The sequence below is a fragment of the Dasypus novemcinctus genome, chromosome 2 (genome assembly GCF_030445035.2).
Source record: "Dasypus novemcinctus isolate mDasNov1 chromosome 2, mDasNov1.1.hap2, whole genome shotgun sequence".
NCBI classification, from domain to species: Eukaryota; Metazoa; Chordata; class Mammalia; order Cingulata; family Dasypodidae; genus Dasypus; species Dasypus novemcinctus.
In genome coordinates, this window is record NC_080674.1 from 167795504 (window position 1) to 167812915 (window position 17412).

The following is a 17412-nucleotide window of genomic DNA, read 5'->3' on the forward strand; positions in this document are numbered from 1 at the left end:
AAAGGGAGAGCGAGATCCTTTGAGCCAGCTTCATCTTTAATTTTCACCTCATTTTAATAAATGAAATAAAAAACCGTGTTGTTCTAGAGGAGGAAACACCCCTAATTTTGGCAGTTCTTACAACAGCCACCCTTCATTTGCCATATGGGTTACCAGTCCACAAAAGATTTGTCCCAGCTTCACCAGCTTCATTCCCAACCTTCTCTGTTCACAGGATGTAGATGAAATGGACTACATCTTTCTTGTAGTCTCTCTCTTGGTAATTAGGTATAACTTTAAAAAAAAATTATTGAAGTATATCACTCATACATAAACATATATAATAACTGTACAATAATAGCTGTGAACTTACAAAAACAAACATATATAACATCATACAGAACTCTAGCACCTCACCCTACCACTAATACCTTGCATTGTTGTTAAACCTTTTAAACTAATGATTAAGGAGCATTGCCAAAATATTACTACTAAACAAAGTATTTTCCCCCAACCCCATTATTATCTTTATATCATTTATATATGAATATACATAAACAATAAGTGTATAGTAAAAGTTGTGAACTTACAAAGCAAACATGCATAACATCATACAGGGGTCCCATACATCAACCCTCCACCAACACTTGCATTGTCATGAGACATCTGTTACAGATAATAAAAGAATATTGTCAAAATTTTACTACTAATTATAGTCCTTATCTTACATTTGGTCTATTTCCCCTCAACCCACCCATTATTTTTTAATATATTTTTTATGACAGAAGTTGTAAATTTATTAAACAATCATGCACATGTGCAGAATTCTCAAACACTCCTCCATCAACACACCACACTGTGGTGGAACAATTGTTACAAATAATATATCATCATCTGATGTTGCCACATCTGTAGTGTACATTTGGCACATTTTCCATATTGCCCCATTATCAACACAGTACATCTTTGGCATAGATGAAAGAATATTATATTATCGCTGCTAACCACAGTCCATAGGTCACTCCAGTTGTATCTTTCCCATGCTTCTCCACATTCCCACCACCCTGCAATAGTGATGTACATTTGCTCTAACAAAGGACACTCTTGCCATCTGTACCATCAACCACAATTCTCATCCACCTCTTGATTTACTGTGCTATTCTGTTCCTAGAATATTCTCTAGCATTCTGTTAATTGGTATTTACATACCTAGACTACCATTTTCAGTCATATCCCCATTTATAAACTAGCTGTTACTATGTGTTACCATCCACTCTATCCATTTCCACACTTTTACAGTAAGGTTAATTAAAACTTGCTACATACATTAAACATCAGTAGTCCATCTCAGTACTCCTATCTCCTTTAAGAATCGACCACCTACCAGGTCTTGAAGCTATTTTCCTACAACTTCTTCTAGAAGTTTTATGGTTATTGCTTTTAGAGTTTTGATTTTTAGTTAATTTTTGGACAAGGTGTGAGATAGGGGTCCTCTTTCCTTCTTTCAGCTATGGATATCCAGTTCTTTCAGCACCATTTGTTGAATGGACTGTTCTGCCTGAGCTATGTGGGTTTGACAGGTTAGTCAAAAATCACTTGATCATACATTTGAGGGTCTGTTTCTGAACCATCAATTTGGTTCCACGTCTATGTGTCTGTCTTTATGCCAGTACCATGCTGTTTTTAGCACTACAGCTAGGTAATATAATTTAAAGTTTAGAAAGGAGAGTACACTTTTCCTTTTTGTTTCTTGCTTGAGTTTAAGCCATGTATTTGCTGTGTAGGTGTACAAGATGCATGTCAACTTTATAAGGAATTTCTTTTCATAAAATGATCATTTAGCTTTGCATCATACTTACATTGAAAGTGATACAAGTTCTAATGTCTGCCTGAGTATGGCATTGGAATTCCTTTAAATAAATGTCTCCCAACCCACGCGGGGTTCTTGCATTGACAAATATATGATTTCCTTCTGAATTATGGTACACATTACCATATTTTACATGAACAATATAACATGTATTTCCTACAAAGCCACTTCCCTCTGTCACTGAGTCAATCCATCATTTCAAGCTTCTCGTTTTAGACTTTCCATCAGTAATATGAACATGTTAGATGGAGTAGTCATCATGTTGGTAATTTTTGTATAAATTTTGGGGGAAAATGCATCTTATATTCCCACAAACAATGTAATAATCTCTTTGTAGGAATTCAAGGTGATGTTTTCTTTTAACAAAGTAGTTGCTCATAAAACTTAGAGCTTGCATACTTTCATGTATGCATTCGATATTGTGAATTTAAAATAAAAACGGGGGGAATAAATAAATCTTTAAAAAACAAAACCAAACCATAATTCTCAGCTTGTGATACCACATTTGTAAGCAAGCACTCACCTTTTGGGGGGAATGGGTGGGCCTTGATTCCCATTTTTCACATATTCCCTGGTGTGTGTTTTATTTTCCAGCTATACAATGATGGAAAAAATCAAAATAAAAAGAACAAAGTTTAAGGTCTCATTGGACTTTCTCCTTGAAAAGGCCACAGGGGAAAATGGAATGTGATCAAGGGCCCTGGGTCAGGTCAAGAACAGAAATCCAAAATGAGCCGAATGAAACACAGAAGGTAGTTGAAAGAACTCCCTATGAATTGGGTTTCCTGGTCTTCGTCCTTGCCCTTAATATTCCCCCCAACCTATTTTCAAGCACTGTGATGAAAGCAGAGTGATGACGGGTACATGTCTGGTTGTGAGAGTGCAAGCTCCTGTAGGTCCAATGTCTGCTGACCTAGGATATAATCTCAAACAAGTCTCCTGTGATTATGTCTTGCAAGACGTCTCAACCAATAAACTGGGAAAGTGTGGTCCACCCCACAACTGCTCTACAAGTGCACCACTTACTGGAGGGTCCCGTTTAGAATGGTTATTAACATAGGAATCACTGGCTGCCTGGTGGAAAGAGGTGCCCCAGAAGGACCCAACAAATGATGTTTTCAAGTTACCTGCAGACACAAAATTCATTCTATGAATTTTCTCACTCACTGCATGTCCATCTTGCACCAATTTCACCCTATTGCCAGCCTTTTCCATCTGTAGATGACTGTGTTGTTTCAAAGAGCCTTGGCAAACGTGATTTAGTTTAACAAAATGGAAGCAATTTTTGAAACAGAGAAATTGTAAGCCTCAAATCAGGCGCTCAGGAGAAAGAAACTGTACATGAGAAAGGTGGCCACAGGTTAGGAAGAATATTAGCAGAAGGGTAGAGATACAAAGACTTGAATAGGTAACAGTAGACTGATAACTCCCAAAACTCGATTCAATGTGACAGTGTCTTCACAGCACATTGCACCCAATCTCATTTGAAGCTGACAGAGATTGTTTCTGCTTTACATCTATTGGCTTATTAATGGTCTACAGCCTCTTAAGCAGATGCATATTCATTAGGTAGCCAGCTGTTAGGAGGTTCCCAGATGTCGAACGAAACTCTGTCTTGGAACATTTTTTTTCCTTACCCTGAAACAAAGTGAGGCCTTATTAAAGAACTCGTTAATTACTAAAGCGGTACCTTATGGCAACCTTTCTATCATTCAGATTGGAGAACTCTTGGGGTATCTAAATTTTTGGTGAAGAGACAGTATTTAAGAGCCTTTATTATATATTTATATAGATAGTATATGTGTGGTTATACATGTCAGAAGAATTAAAGGCATGTAGAAAGTTCTTAACAATTGACAGATTTCCCAGCTTACAATATCCTTTCCTTGGTTCATTACAGGAATTAGGCCCAAAGGACAAACTGATAGGCCTAATTAAAATTAAAGGCATTTCAATATATTTTTTAAAAGATTTATTTCTCTCCCCTTCCCCCCGCCCCACCCCAGTTGTCTGTTCTGTGTCTATTTTGCTGCGTCTTCTTTGTCTGCTTCTGTTGTCAGCGGCACAGGAATTTGTGTTTCTTTTTTTGTCGTGTCATCTTGTTGTGTCAGCTCTCCGTGTGTGCGGCACCATTCCTGGGCAGGCTGCACTTTCTTTCACGCTGGGCGGCTCTCCTTACGGGGTGCACTCCTTGCGTGTGGGACTCCCCTACGCGAGGGACAGCCCTGTATGGCACGGCACTCCTTGCGCGCATCAGCACTGCACATGGGCCAGCTCCACACGGGTCAAGGAGGCCCGGGGTTTGAACCGCGGACCTCCCCTGTTGTAGACAGATGCCCTAACCACTGGGCCAAGTCCACCGCCCATTTCAATATTCTTTATCTAATCTTATCACTTTTCTGTAAAAGATGACTTGAAAAATGGTTTTGTGTAACTTGTGTCTCAAACCTCATTTTCTATTTTCTATTCAAGATAGGACTTTTTCCCATTGAAAATAAGGAAGTGCAACTATTGGCAATGGAAGTAAGGTTTCTGAAATGCCAGATATTTCTAAATATCCTCTGGAAACCCTATTCTAAATGTCAATTCAAATATTCACTTAAGGATACCTTAAATCTAAAAATTCTAATTCCACATTTAATTGGTGGCCTTGTATCTCAATTCTGTTTCTTAAATGCATAAATCACAACGGCAAAAAAAAAAAAAATTTAAGCACACACAACTTCAAAACACTGTGGTGCATTTTCTGAAGTGATTCCTAATCAGCATTTCAACACCACCCACCTTTAGCCCCTGGATTTTTATTTAAGATTTCAATTACATAGATATTACAGACTATATTGGGGATTCCAGTATGTTTTGCTCCCCACACCTCTCACATTTTCCCACATTAGCAACATCTTTCCTCAGCATGGTACATTCATTGCAACTGATACACATTTTGGAGCACTGCCACTAAGCAGGGATTGTAGTTTACACTCTCTCCTGTTCAACTCTGTAGGTCATGGTTGGATATAAAACAGCCTATATCTGTCATTGTAGTGTCATACAGGGTGATTCCCAAGTCTCGAAAACACCCCATTACACCTGTTTTCTCCTTTCTCTAACCCCAGAACAGTCATGGGTCACCGCCTCCACAACAATGGTATTTCTTTCATTGCTAGAATCACAAATCTATAGAATACTAGTAAGTTTATTTTAGTCCATAGTTTGTTTCCCAATCCTGAGGATTCTGGGATGGTGATGCCCACTCAACCATAAATTGAGGGGGGTTTCAATCCTATACATTTGATGGATGAGACTCTCTTGCTTGCAGATGTAGGCATTCTCAGTTCTTTGATATGTTGTTTGTTCATCATCTCCTCCTCGTTTGTTGTTCTGGGCGAGTCCACTGAACTGGAGAGTAGGTGTTGTAACTCTGTTGAGATTCAGGGCTCAGCTGGCACATGGACAGCCCAAAGATTTAAGTCTCTTGGGCTTAAAGAGAAGAAGAGTCATGCATAAGGAAATCACTGCTGAGTCTGTGTCACACTGCGAAGTATAAACATCAGATTAGGGACCACTGGCAAGGGGCCAAATTCCTGAACTATCTGTCCTGACTCTTGTGTCTGGACGTCTCCATATCCCTGAGGAGATTCACTATTTGGGGTAGTATCTACTTTGGCTGTCGAGAGATCCTGTTGAGATGTGCATAAGCGCTACCTCTGGGATGGTCTCATGATTCACTTTGAATTCTCTTAGCCATACAAACTCATTTGTCTTTAGTTTTTCCCTTTTGGTCAAGGTTTTCTGCCCTCCCACTCTTCCCCCCCTCCCCCCCATACACTGCTTGTTGGTACTTGGTAGGAATCCCTTGGTGCCAGGGAGGCTCATCTCCAGGAGTCATGTCTCACACTGGGGGGAAAAGTTATTGTTTTTTTAATATCGCACCCCTCCCCCCCCGCCCCGATGCTTGCTCTTGCTGTCTGCTGTGTTTTATTCACTGTGTGTTCTGTGTCTGCTTCTCTTTAGGAGGAACCAGAACTGATCCTGGGACTCTGAAGGAGGACAGAAGCACTCAATTGCTTGAGCCACCTCAGCTCCCTGGTTTGTTTTCTCTCCTGTCTCTTTTTGTTGCACCAGCTCTCCGCATGAGCCTGCTTGCCTTCACCAGGAGGCTCCAGCAATTGAACCCATGATATCCTATATGGTAGACAGGAGCCCAACTGCTTGAGCCACATCCGCTTCCCAAATTATTGCTTTTATATGCTGAGTTTGACTTAGAGACAGGCCACATTTGAGCAAAAAGGAGGCTATCAGTAGGTAACTCTTAGGCACCCTACATCACTAGGCTAAGTGTCAATTTCAAAGGCAAAGGTTTATAGGTATAGTTATCAATATCAAGGGTCCTTCGATGGACCATTCTCCTTCACAAGTCATTGTCCCCCTACTTGGGGCATTCTTGTTGTTCCATTAGAGTATGTGGCAGAGCTCCCCTGGATGGGAATTTGGTATTCTTTTGGTTATTGTGTGATTCTCTACCCACCGTGACAATGTCCCATGAACATTTGAACCTATTTACATGCCTTATATGTGTGCCCAAGTGAACTTCCTCCCATGTATCCCCCATCACTGATACCCCACACCATTGATCCTCCCTTGCCAGAGTTTTAACCCTTCTTTGATCTAAAACCTCTTCAAAAATGAAGTCAATGAAACAGCCACATACAATTAATAAGTAAATGAAGTGAGTTTTATACATAAGAAGTGTAATACAGAAAAAAAAAAAAGTAATTTTTTAAAAAATTGGGATATTAAAAAGTGAAAAAATATTTAAAGAAAAAATACTTAAGCTCACACAACTTCAGAAAACACTGTGCTGCGCTTTTTGAAATGATTCCTAATCAGCATTCCACCACCACCCTCCTTTAGCCCATATCTTTTGGTCCCAGGAGATGCCTTTGTGTTATGCTTCTCAAAACTGGTTGGATTTTCTGCTTTCAGGATCTGGCTAATGTCTTATGCTAAATTATGCCACCATTACTACAAAATAAACAAAAGGTTTACCCTTTAGAAGAGGTTTTTATTTACTCTGTGGCTCATCTCCTGCTGGTGACCTTTAAAAAATGCAAATAGATTACATAAACATTTCAGTGCTTACTTAAAAGACTTAATGACCATTTACTAGCTGTCTATTATGTGTGGAGCATTATATGGCAACTGGTCAGAAACTGGGGATATGCGAGAAAAAGCCGACCACTTATCTGTAGGATATGTACAATCTTTAAATTAAAAGGTCTCTGATATTAATAGAGAAGCAATGCAGGATAGTAGAATGAAACCGATTTGGATTCCAAAGACCTAAGAGACCTGGCTTCACTACCTACCTTGCTCTGAGCCTCAGTTTCCTCATCTATAACAAGGAATTAACTGTCTTACCTTTTTAGCTTAGAGCTATTGTGAGGCCCAGGGAGGAAATGAGTGAATTCACTCTGTAAAATAAAATCTGTAAATGCAAATTATTACTATTTGAAGAATTCCACTTGCATTTATAAATGGCCCCTTGGATATTAAAAAACCCCACATCTTTCACATATAAACTAACCATTAATGTATTTGGGATGGCAGTAAATATGAAATTATAGCCAGTTTTCCACTTAAGATTCTTAAAGGCCAAGTGAAGTGAGTCCTGACAATGATGGAAAAGCAAGTAAGGCCTTCGGACTGGACTGCCTCTGGTGGTGGTGGTCCAATCTGGACAACTTTGGAGAAGAGTGAAGTCATGACTCCTCTCAGTGCCCTAAACACCAGTTATTACATATCCGCTCCAATGATCTTTCCACTTTTCCTTTTTACATTAAGCTCCAGCTACAATGACTCAACTTCTGACAGTTCCCAAACCATCCTCAGTTCTTCTCCACTTGGACTCTGCACACATGCTCTGTGTATGCTCCATGCCTCTTCCATACTTGAAAAACTTTTCTGGCTCAGCAGGACTGGCTCCTTCCCACCATTCTTCAGGTTCTGTTCTTAAAATACACCTCAGGAAGCAGATGTGGCTGAGGCAACTGAGCTCCTGTCTACCACATGGGAGGACCATGGTTCAGTTCCTGGTGCCTCCTAAAGAAGACAGTGAGCTGGCATGATGGGCAGGTGTGGCAAGTTGACACAAGATGATGCAATAAGAGACACAAGAAGAAAAACATAATGAGACACACAACAAAGCAGGGAGCAGAGGTTCCCAGTGTTTCCAAAAGGAAACAAGCAAGACAGCGAGCTGACACAACAGGCAGGCGCAGCAAGCTGACACAAGAGAGATAAGAAGGAAAAACATGAGATATAACAAAGCAGAGAAGAGGTGGCTCAAGTGATTAGGTGCCTCCCTCCCACACTGGAGATTCTGGGTTCAGTTCTTGGTGCCTCTTAAAGACACAGGACACAGTAAATAAATTAAAAAAAAAAAAAAAAAGCCATCTTCTCAGAGAGGCTTCCAGGTCACCCTATCTACATCAGGTTTTCTCTGCATCTTCTTTATCACAGCTTCCTGTCTCCTTCATAACACACATGCACACACTTCCTTGTGGTGATCTTATGGGTAAACTTCTGTTGCAGTCACAATGGCATGTAACATGAGGCTATGGAGGCAGTAGATACTTAAGAAATACAAACACATTAAAGCAAACTTGGGCAGTGGTCCTCTCTGCTTTGTGGCACATCACAATACCGTAGTCTCATTTCTTAGCTGGGAAGATTTGGGCATTCTACATCATCAAAATGATGACTGTTTTGGTATTGTCCTTGATTTACTTTTTGATGATTAAAAATTGAAAATACAATGAAGAAAAACCTATGAACACTGGAACTCAGTCTAGTACTTACACTTAAATGCACTTTAAAAAGAAAATACTGTTTAGTAAAACTGGATTATACATCATGAGGGACCTGAGACCACACCTTCAACTTTTCCTTCGTGAACAAAAACTTACTCTAAGTCTACGATGTGATCTTGTTTCTTAAGTGATGCTCTTCTGAGATGAAGACTTCTGCTATGGATTTCCTTCCTCTTTCCATGGTTAAAACCCTGTCCAGGGGAGTGGGTGTAGCTCAGTGTTTGAGCATCTGCTTCCCATGTATGAGGTCCAGGGTTCAATCTCTGGTACCTCCTCAAAAAAAACAAAACAAAACAAAACAAACAAAAAAACCCCCCCACAAAACAACAAAAAAACCCATAAAACTAAAAAAAAAAAAAAAAAAAAAACCCTGCCCAATGGATTTACTGTAGATTTTTCTCAAAGCTACCCTTCGCCTATTTTGCTTCTGACTCTCCTGCTCTGCATCTATCAGGAGGAGGTCACTGTTCCCTAGGTTATAAGAATTACGTTGATGTATATAGGGTGCCCAGGACAGAGTTTGGTACCATCATTTCCATGAAATGGATAAGAAGCCTTGGCAGAGTATCCCTCCAATTTCAGGGATCAAATTTATCTAAGATTATATATAAATATATGAATGCGGATGCATTATTTCTATAGTAATATCCTTCCATAAAATGTTTGCCGGAAGAATACAAAGTACAGTGTTTAGACTCCTTGCAAACAATTCAGAGGCCTTCATTTTAATCTCTTCGATCAAAGGATCAAAAGGGAGGTTTGAAGTTCACAACTCACCAAAGTGTTGAAGATCCTGTCCATTAGTCTTTGTTTTTCTAAAAACCCAAAGTGGGTAAGAAACTTATTTCTTCGTAACTATAAAAGCTAAAAAATACACACTGTACATCACAAGAAATACCTTGAAAACTGAGCAAAAGCTATGGTGTTACCAATTCTTAATTTGATATGCCATTATTTGCAAAGCAATTTCATATGACATTTTGCTTGTGCCTGAAGTGAAGGGAAAAACTAACTAAATTCTTTATACGTCAAGTAGATTACCTTATAACCAAAACAAATCAAATAAATGGACACACAATAATCTAGGAAATACTCCATCTTATCTGACAATTCTCTATAGGTGAGGTTTGCAAAGTATGGTCTGAGGACCACTAGGGAGTCCTGAGACCCTTTCATGAGACCTGGAAGGTCCCTCCCCCTTTCCAGCCACCGAACCCTGGTGCTGGAAATTTTTCATATAATTTCACCAAAACAATGTATTACAGCAGATTGACTTCAGATACAGAAGCAGGTAAGAAAATTCAGCTGTATTATATTAATTCAGGTATTGTAAAAATTAAAAATTCAAAACATTGCCATTCTCGTGAATTTTTTGTCACATATAGTATTTTTAAGTAAAATCATAATTTATAAAAACCCATGTAATGGGTTTGTGATTTTAAAATGAAAACTAGTATTTTTTAAGTTCCTCAGTTTTAATTTCTAGTACAGTAAACACTGATAGATATAATCCATGGGAGCAAAAGCTCTTTGGGATCCTCATAATTTTTAAGGATGTAAAGGGGTCCTGCGACCAAACTTCTCCATACATCACCTCTAAGCATTCTTACCTCATAATAAAATGGAAAAAAAGTGCATTTAGAGTATTTAAAGAACACACTTCAAGACATACAGTTAAGAAACAGCAAAGTACTGATACATGCTACAACATGGATAAACCCTGAACATTATGTTGAGTAAAATAAGTCACCAAAAAAACATATACCATATGATCCTGTTTATATGGAATATCCAGAATAAGCAAATCCCATAGACAAAACGCAGTAGTGGTTGCCAGGGGTTAGGAGTGGGGAGACTGGGAGAGACTACTAAATGGATATGTGGTTTCTTTTAGGGCATGAAGAAATGTTCTGAGCTTAAATTGTGGTGATGAAGAACTGTGTATATATGAAAAGACATTGAATTGTATATTTTACGTGAATTTTATGGTATATGAATTCTATCTCAATAAAGATTTTTGTTAAAAAGAAGTATCAAAAGGAGAATAAATGTAGTTTTGCACAGTCCAGAACTCAATTATTTAAAAATAATATTTATTTTGAAGAGTTTTAACAAATGAATTTTTGCCCACCAGGACTTGCAAATCTCTCCAAAATCCCTAAGAAGCTGAGCATCTGAACTGACCACCTGATTCTCCACTCACTGGGGCAAACATGCCCAAAATAAAGGGGTGCTGGAGCTATTTAGTAGCTCCATGAGAGAACAACGAGTTAGCAACTCTGCCATTAGTAAAGAAGACAAACAAGAATTAAGTTCACAGTTAAAAGTCAACAAAAAATCCTTTTCTTTCATAGCTAGATTATTTTTGTTAGGCTTAGTATCTGCTTATCTAGATATTATAAGAATAGCAAGATCTTAGTGAACTAAATTGCAGGAATTCAATCAATTAAAAAAAGAGAGATTTCTATTGCTTCTAAAAGCTAACAACATTCTAATGAGGATAATTTGTGTGGCAAACCCTATACCAACAGGAGCACTCTCTCTGTTACATCTGCACTAATGTGGTAAAAATAGAAGTGAATCAATACATTTACAAAACAGCTCATTTACAATTTCCTTGTCTGTTAAAAAAAAGTGGGGAGTTAAATTCTGGCAGATACTAAAATTCTCAACTAGAAACCAGTTAAGTGAAACCATCTGTCAAATTTTCTTAGCTACATTCTGCTTTTGGGAATAAAACAATACTAACTTTTGGGTTTCCCGTCTAGATTAAAAGATATTCAACATGAAGTATTTAGCACAGGGACTGGCACAAATAAAGTTCTCAATAAGTCAGCACATTTACATGAATAAAAATAAAAATGAGTCAGATAGACATTTGTAGCATGTCAGGGCAGGCCAATCTCACTCATTTTACTTAATTATCCCATCACTTTAAGATTTTATTAAGTTCATTTCTGAAAAAATGTATCAGGGCCCAGAGAAGTTAGGTAAATTGACCAAGGCCACACAGTTGAAATGGCATTAGGTATGTCTGCTTCCAAGCCCACGCTTTTTTTTTTTTTTAAGATTTAAAAAAAATCTCTCTCTTCCCCCTTCCCCAGTTGTCTGCTCTGTGTCCATTCTCTGTGTGTTCTTCTGTGACCGCTTCTATTCTTATCAGCGGCACCCGAAATCTGTGTTTCTTTCTGTTGTGTCATCTTGTTGTCAGCTCTCCTTGCGTACAGTGCCATTCCTGGGCAGGCTGCACTTTCTTTCGTGCTGGGCGGCTCTCCTTATGGGGCGCACTCCTTGCGCGTGGGGCTCCCCTACATAGGAGACACCCCTGTGCGGCAGGGCATTCCTCGTGCGCAACAGCACTGTGCATGGGCCAGCTCCACACGGGTCAAGGATGCCCGGGGTTTGAACGTGGACCTCCCATGTGGTGGACGGACGCCCTAACCACTGGGCCAAGTCCAGTTCCCCCATGCTCTTTCTACAGCATGGTAAGGTCTCCCAAGAAAGGTGAATCACACAGATTATTTCAGAAATCCACTTAACATATGGAGTGCTCTATGCTTATTACAGATTTAGTCTTCTTTCCTAGTAAGGTAACATGCACCATGATGACTGACCTTCATTATGAGACAAAGTCCTGAATCAAAGGATTTAAGTTTAGCTCATCTGCTAAGGAAGGAAACTATTGTTTCATAAATATTTGAAGGGAAAAAACACTTCCTTCCAGAAATAATTACATGCTTCATCCTATTAGTGACTACCCCAAAAGCAAGAGCATTAAGGATAACATTCAAACAACTTATTTTCACCAAAACAGGGAACATCCAACCAAAGTACTGTACAATACTCTGTCTATTTAGGGTCACTGAAGATCTTATCAGGAAAGTAAAAGTTCAGAGAAAGCAAACAAAAATGATTCTGAATTGGTTGTGTGGACTCACTCACCATATGTAAACTGCTAAACCAGTGACTATTCCAGCCCCTCACTCCTAACCCCCTAACATTAGGGAGTGTGAAAAACAGATTCAAGCAGAGAAGCTTTGGTTAAAAAGGAACAGGTGTATTGGATGAGCAGAAGGGACACGAATAGATTATAAAAGAAACAAGGAGTATTTTCTTGCCAACTCCAAATGTTTTCAGGGTATTTGTGCCTTTTTTCAAAGTATCACTTGGTAACCCCTTCAGAGACAAATTAAATTAAATCGAACAGAGCCCCAGTGAGGCAATTCTTATTTTTTCTCTTTCATGGGCTCTGAAACAAAAAATGCAGGAAAGACAGCTAACTGTATGTTGGGGTTCAATTAAAACTGAGATGGGCGCTCCCTTGTGTTCTCAGAGATACTGCATAGGAAGTCATCGTATGGAAAATGCTTCACAGAAACATTCTGGTTTTATTTTAAAAATTTCCTCAAGCACAAAGGTTCAGAAAAAACTTATCAGTGAAGATATTCTACTATGCTGCCACCAGAGCTTGGCTTGATTGTTCTGAAGTAACAACATTTGAAAGCCCCTATTCTTTGAAACTAATTTAAACACATTGAATTGTTGAAAGATTAAAAACCGCAGTCAGCTAATTACACTCTCTCATCTCTTATTCAGCAAATGAATCACTTTTCATTACCACTTAGCTGAAGTACATGAATTTCTGCCTAATTAGAAATGTTGTAGATGGAACATTAGCAAGAATGGAGCAGGTCAGGATATCTTTGCTGCTTCATTTTTAATTCCTAACAGTAGAGTCTGATAGAAAAGAATAGAGAAGTGATTAAATAACTTTAAATTATTTATAAAAATTACTTTGCCCAAATTATAATTATTTTTTTCCCCCAAACGGTCTGAAATGTCTAACAAAATGAAAGAGTAGTTCAACATTGATTTTAATGAACATTTTAATGTTATGTATAACAGAACATTATGAATACAATGGAAACAAAGTTTTATCAATTTAATAAAAAAATTTTCAACATAAAGTGGGGAGGTAATAATTTGATACCTCTATTATAGTATTTGTTTTAAAAAATAATCCCAGCTTAAGGGTGAAACAATTAATTTTGCATTCCAAAGTCTAGAATCATGATTTTCATGTGAGCTTAATGCAGAATTACAGCAGGAAAACAAAAACATTTTAATTAATTTCCTTTATTTTTCATTAAATCAATAAAATCTTTGACTGCTACAGGTCTCCTTTAATAATATATATTTAACTCCTCTCTAATGGAATCATAGCTTGCTAACGCCATGTTATATTCACTCAAAACTAAAACAAAACAAATACTGCATAAAGTTTTAAAACCAACATTGTTGACTTCTAATATTTATATTATTTAACTTAAGGTTTTAATGGACTCCTACCTTTTCAATTTTTTGAAGACACAAAAAAATAAAAATAAATATTTTTCTTTTTTGACTGGTATTGACTATTAAAATGATGGCTACAGGGATAAACACAGAAGGAAGCCTTGCCAAGTTAATCACAGCAAATTGTAAATAATGACTGCTAAAAACAAAAATACTGGAGGGCTTCTTTTTCTTTTTTTTTTTTTTTAAAGGAAACCATACAGCAGTCCTGAAAAAATATTTTTCCTCGTTCTGCACAAGATAATTATAGCAGAAGACATGGGAAAAGCCCCATAGCTATCACCAATTACGTGAAGAGGTTTTGTTACAATAAAAATTTGGATAATATAATAGCAATGTTGCTGGAACATTAGCAAAAGTATATACATTCCAGTTACCTTTGATTTAGCCATAATCACATATGTGTGCCTTTTTGGACAAAAATATATATATTTTTTATAAAAAACTGACCATCCAACTTTAATGATTTCATATATGGATTCAAGAGTGGTAGTAAAAGGAAGAGACCCGATTGTGACAAGGCGGTTCAGGGACAGGAAAATCAAGTTCCTCAGGAAAAAAAAAAGTACAAAATTAGAGATTCAAACACATTTATTCAGGCCCTTTCTAGTCTTCCTACAAATTATGATGGGAAAACGGGCTCTTAAATTTATAAAGGCTTTCAATGGTCTCACCACACCATTTGTGATCTATTCTCACTGGGAAAAATGTTTTGGACTGCCTCATCTAAAGTGCCCTTGACGGTCCATCTGGAATACTAGATATTTCACTTTTATAAAACAGCCTTTTCAGTTCTTTGTGTAGGTTTATTTTAATTAATTGATAAAAGAAAGGGGAGTTGATTAGGATTTTCCATCCCAATATACCTATCTGCACAGCTAAAAATCCTTCATTCAATCTGCTTCTTTACACTCTCTTATTTGCTAAAGTTGGCAAAATTTGCAAAGGCATCTTGCTTGGATTGCACAGTTCCAGAAGTCATGGCTATGTTGGGCATGCCCATTCCCATTGTGCCAGTCAGGCCCATCCCAGCAGCTGACATCCCGATGTTCACACCCATCATGCTCTGATTCATCATTGGAGCATTTCCAAGAGGGGGCATTCCCATGGTGCCAGTCATCACGTTGGGCATGCTCAGAGGCATGGCTCCCCCTATCAGAGGGTTAGTTTGGGGCCGGGCAGGAAGCACGTTCGATGGAGAACTGAGGTTTACGGCTCCAAAACTTTGGGTCATCACATTCATAGGCTGTTGCATATCTACCAGAAGAGATAAAAGAACTTTACGACACTTAGTCCTTACATTCATAGGCAGAAAAATAGCACAATCGTCCTGACCATCAATTACTTCTAGCCCCAATAAAAATTCCTTTAATGTGATTTTATAGAAGTCAATTAATTGTACTGATTACTCTTGAGAAACACTGAGTGGCTGTTATTCCAAGTTTCCCAAGTGAGATGTAGAAATAGTAAGAGGAGTGGGCCAGATAAAACATGAGCCACTTTTAAATCATTCCTACAAAATCTATTGTTGAACCCCACCTAACATTTTGTTAAGAGCTATTGTGTATCAAAAGCCTTAAAAAACATTATGAGAAATATAAGTACAAAAATGTATACAAAATCATGGAATTATTTATAATAGCAAAAAAACTGGAAACAATTTCAGTAACAATAGAGGAATTGTACACTGATATGATGGAATAGCATCAAGATAGCATCAAGATCTGAAAATCAATCTTCTCCTAAAGATATTCAAGACAGGAAAAATGCTCATAATTTAATGCTCAATGACAACAGTAAGAAACAAAAAACAGAATGATCCCAAATATTAAAAATATGCTTAGAAAAGAGAGAAATAAATATGTATTAATGATTATTATTCCTGGATTGTGGAATTCAGATGATTTATTCCTTCTTTTTTTTTAAAAAAAGATTTATTTTCCTCCCTTCCCTCTGCTGTTTTGCTGTCTCTGTCCATTCACTGTGTGATCTTCTTTAACTATTTCTCTTTTTGTCTTCTCATTTTTTCTCCTCTAGGATTCACTAGGATTTGATCCTGAGGAACTCTGATGTGGAGAGAGGTTCCCTGTCAGCTGTGATACTGTAGTTCCTGGTTTCTGCTGCACTTCACCTTCATCTCTCTTTTACTGTGTCATCATCTTGCTGTATGACTCACTTGCGCGGGCACTGGCTCATCGCGCGGGCACTTGGCTCACTGTGTAGGCCCTGGTGGTACAGGCATTGGCTTGCCATGCAGGTATGTTTTCTCTTATTCTTTTTCACCAGAAGGCCCCAGAGATCAAACCCAGGTCCTCCCATATGGTAGGTGGAAGCCCTATCACTTGAGCCACATCTGCTTCCCTCTTCCTTCATTATATTTCCCATATTTAACAATTTTTTTTGCAACAAATATATTTTACTTTAGTAAAACCATGGAGTTATTCATAATAGGAAAAAACTGGAAAAAACTTGAATAACACAGCCCAAAACAATAAATATTATTGTGCCAAGTGTAGAATACAGAATAATTTAATGTGCCAGAAGAGATACCGATGGAGTCTTATGTCAAAAGATCTTAGGGGAACACACAGTCAACTTCACTACCATTTATGTTACATATTTTTTAATGGCTTATAGTAATACTGCCATCAGGGCAAAAGATTACATGTATAAAAGAAACAGGAGTCTTGCAGTAACTTACTCTGCTGTTGAATCATTGTATTAAGCGATGGTTGCTGGGGTTTGGAAGGCTGCATGCCAGGAAGCAAGTTGTCTAGGCTGATGTTTACACTGGGGTCAGACCAAGTAGAGGGCAGGGTTTTGCTCACTGATTTCTGGACCATATCTGTATTCTGATTATAGAGAAGATTAGGCTTCTGCAGCACTGTGCTAACATTGTGTAAAGGCTGGAAAATATAAAAATGTTCTAAAAATTAAGCATCTATTCATGTTATCAGTCTATAAGAGTCCAGACAGCAATTTAATCACAAATAACTCCAAATATAAACTAGACTTTGCAACGAACCCCTGAAATCAAAAAGAACCACAAATGTTGTTAATAATTTTCATCACTAGCTTCCCAAAGAGGTTCTCCTGAATTTAAAATCATGCTTGGGTGGAAAAAACACCCCAACATACCTACATTGCCAATTATTTTGCTATTACCCATAGTCTAGAAGTCACCATCCCTGGGAAACGTTATGCTTTGTCTAAAATAATTGAAAGGTACAAAGAATGCCAAAGGTAACCACCAACTCCAGATCAGCCCAGGTTTAAGGAAATATGTAAGTGGAAATTTATTCTTACAAAACAGAATTCAAGATAGGACTTTTTTATTTG

At 37.9% G+C, this 17412-nt stretch overlaps 1 protein-coding gene across 6 annotated transcripts in view; it reads right to left on the reverse strand.

The window, feature by feature from the left end:
* Positions 1 to 13586: 13586 nt before the first annotated feature.
* The window catches only part of CLINT1 (clathrin interactor 1), a 65832-nt gene continuing 62006 nt past the window's right edge, over positions 13587 to 17412 (reverse strand). For 3 of the 6 annotated variants that reach the window (XM_058281487.2, XM_058281515.2, XM_058281498.2), the window contains 2 exons: positions 16775 to 16925; positions 13587 to 15330 (listed from right to left, as the gene is read on the reverse strand). In XM_058281487.2, the coding sequence (XP_058137470.1) occupies positions 14990 to 15330; positions 16775 to 16925 (492 nt within the window). In that variant the 3' untranslated portion in view covers positions 13587 to 14989. Of the gene's footprint in view, positions 15331 to 16774; positions 16980 to 17412 lie in introns of all 6 variants that reach the window. The other 3 variants (XM_058281483.2, XM_058281506.2, XM_058281491.2) reach the window with 1 other exon arrangement.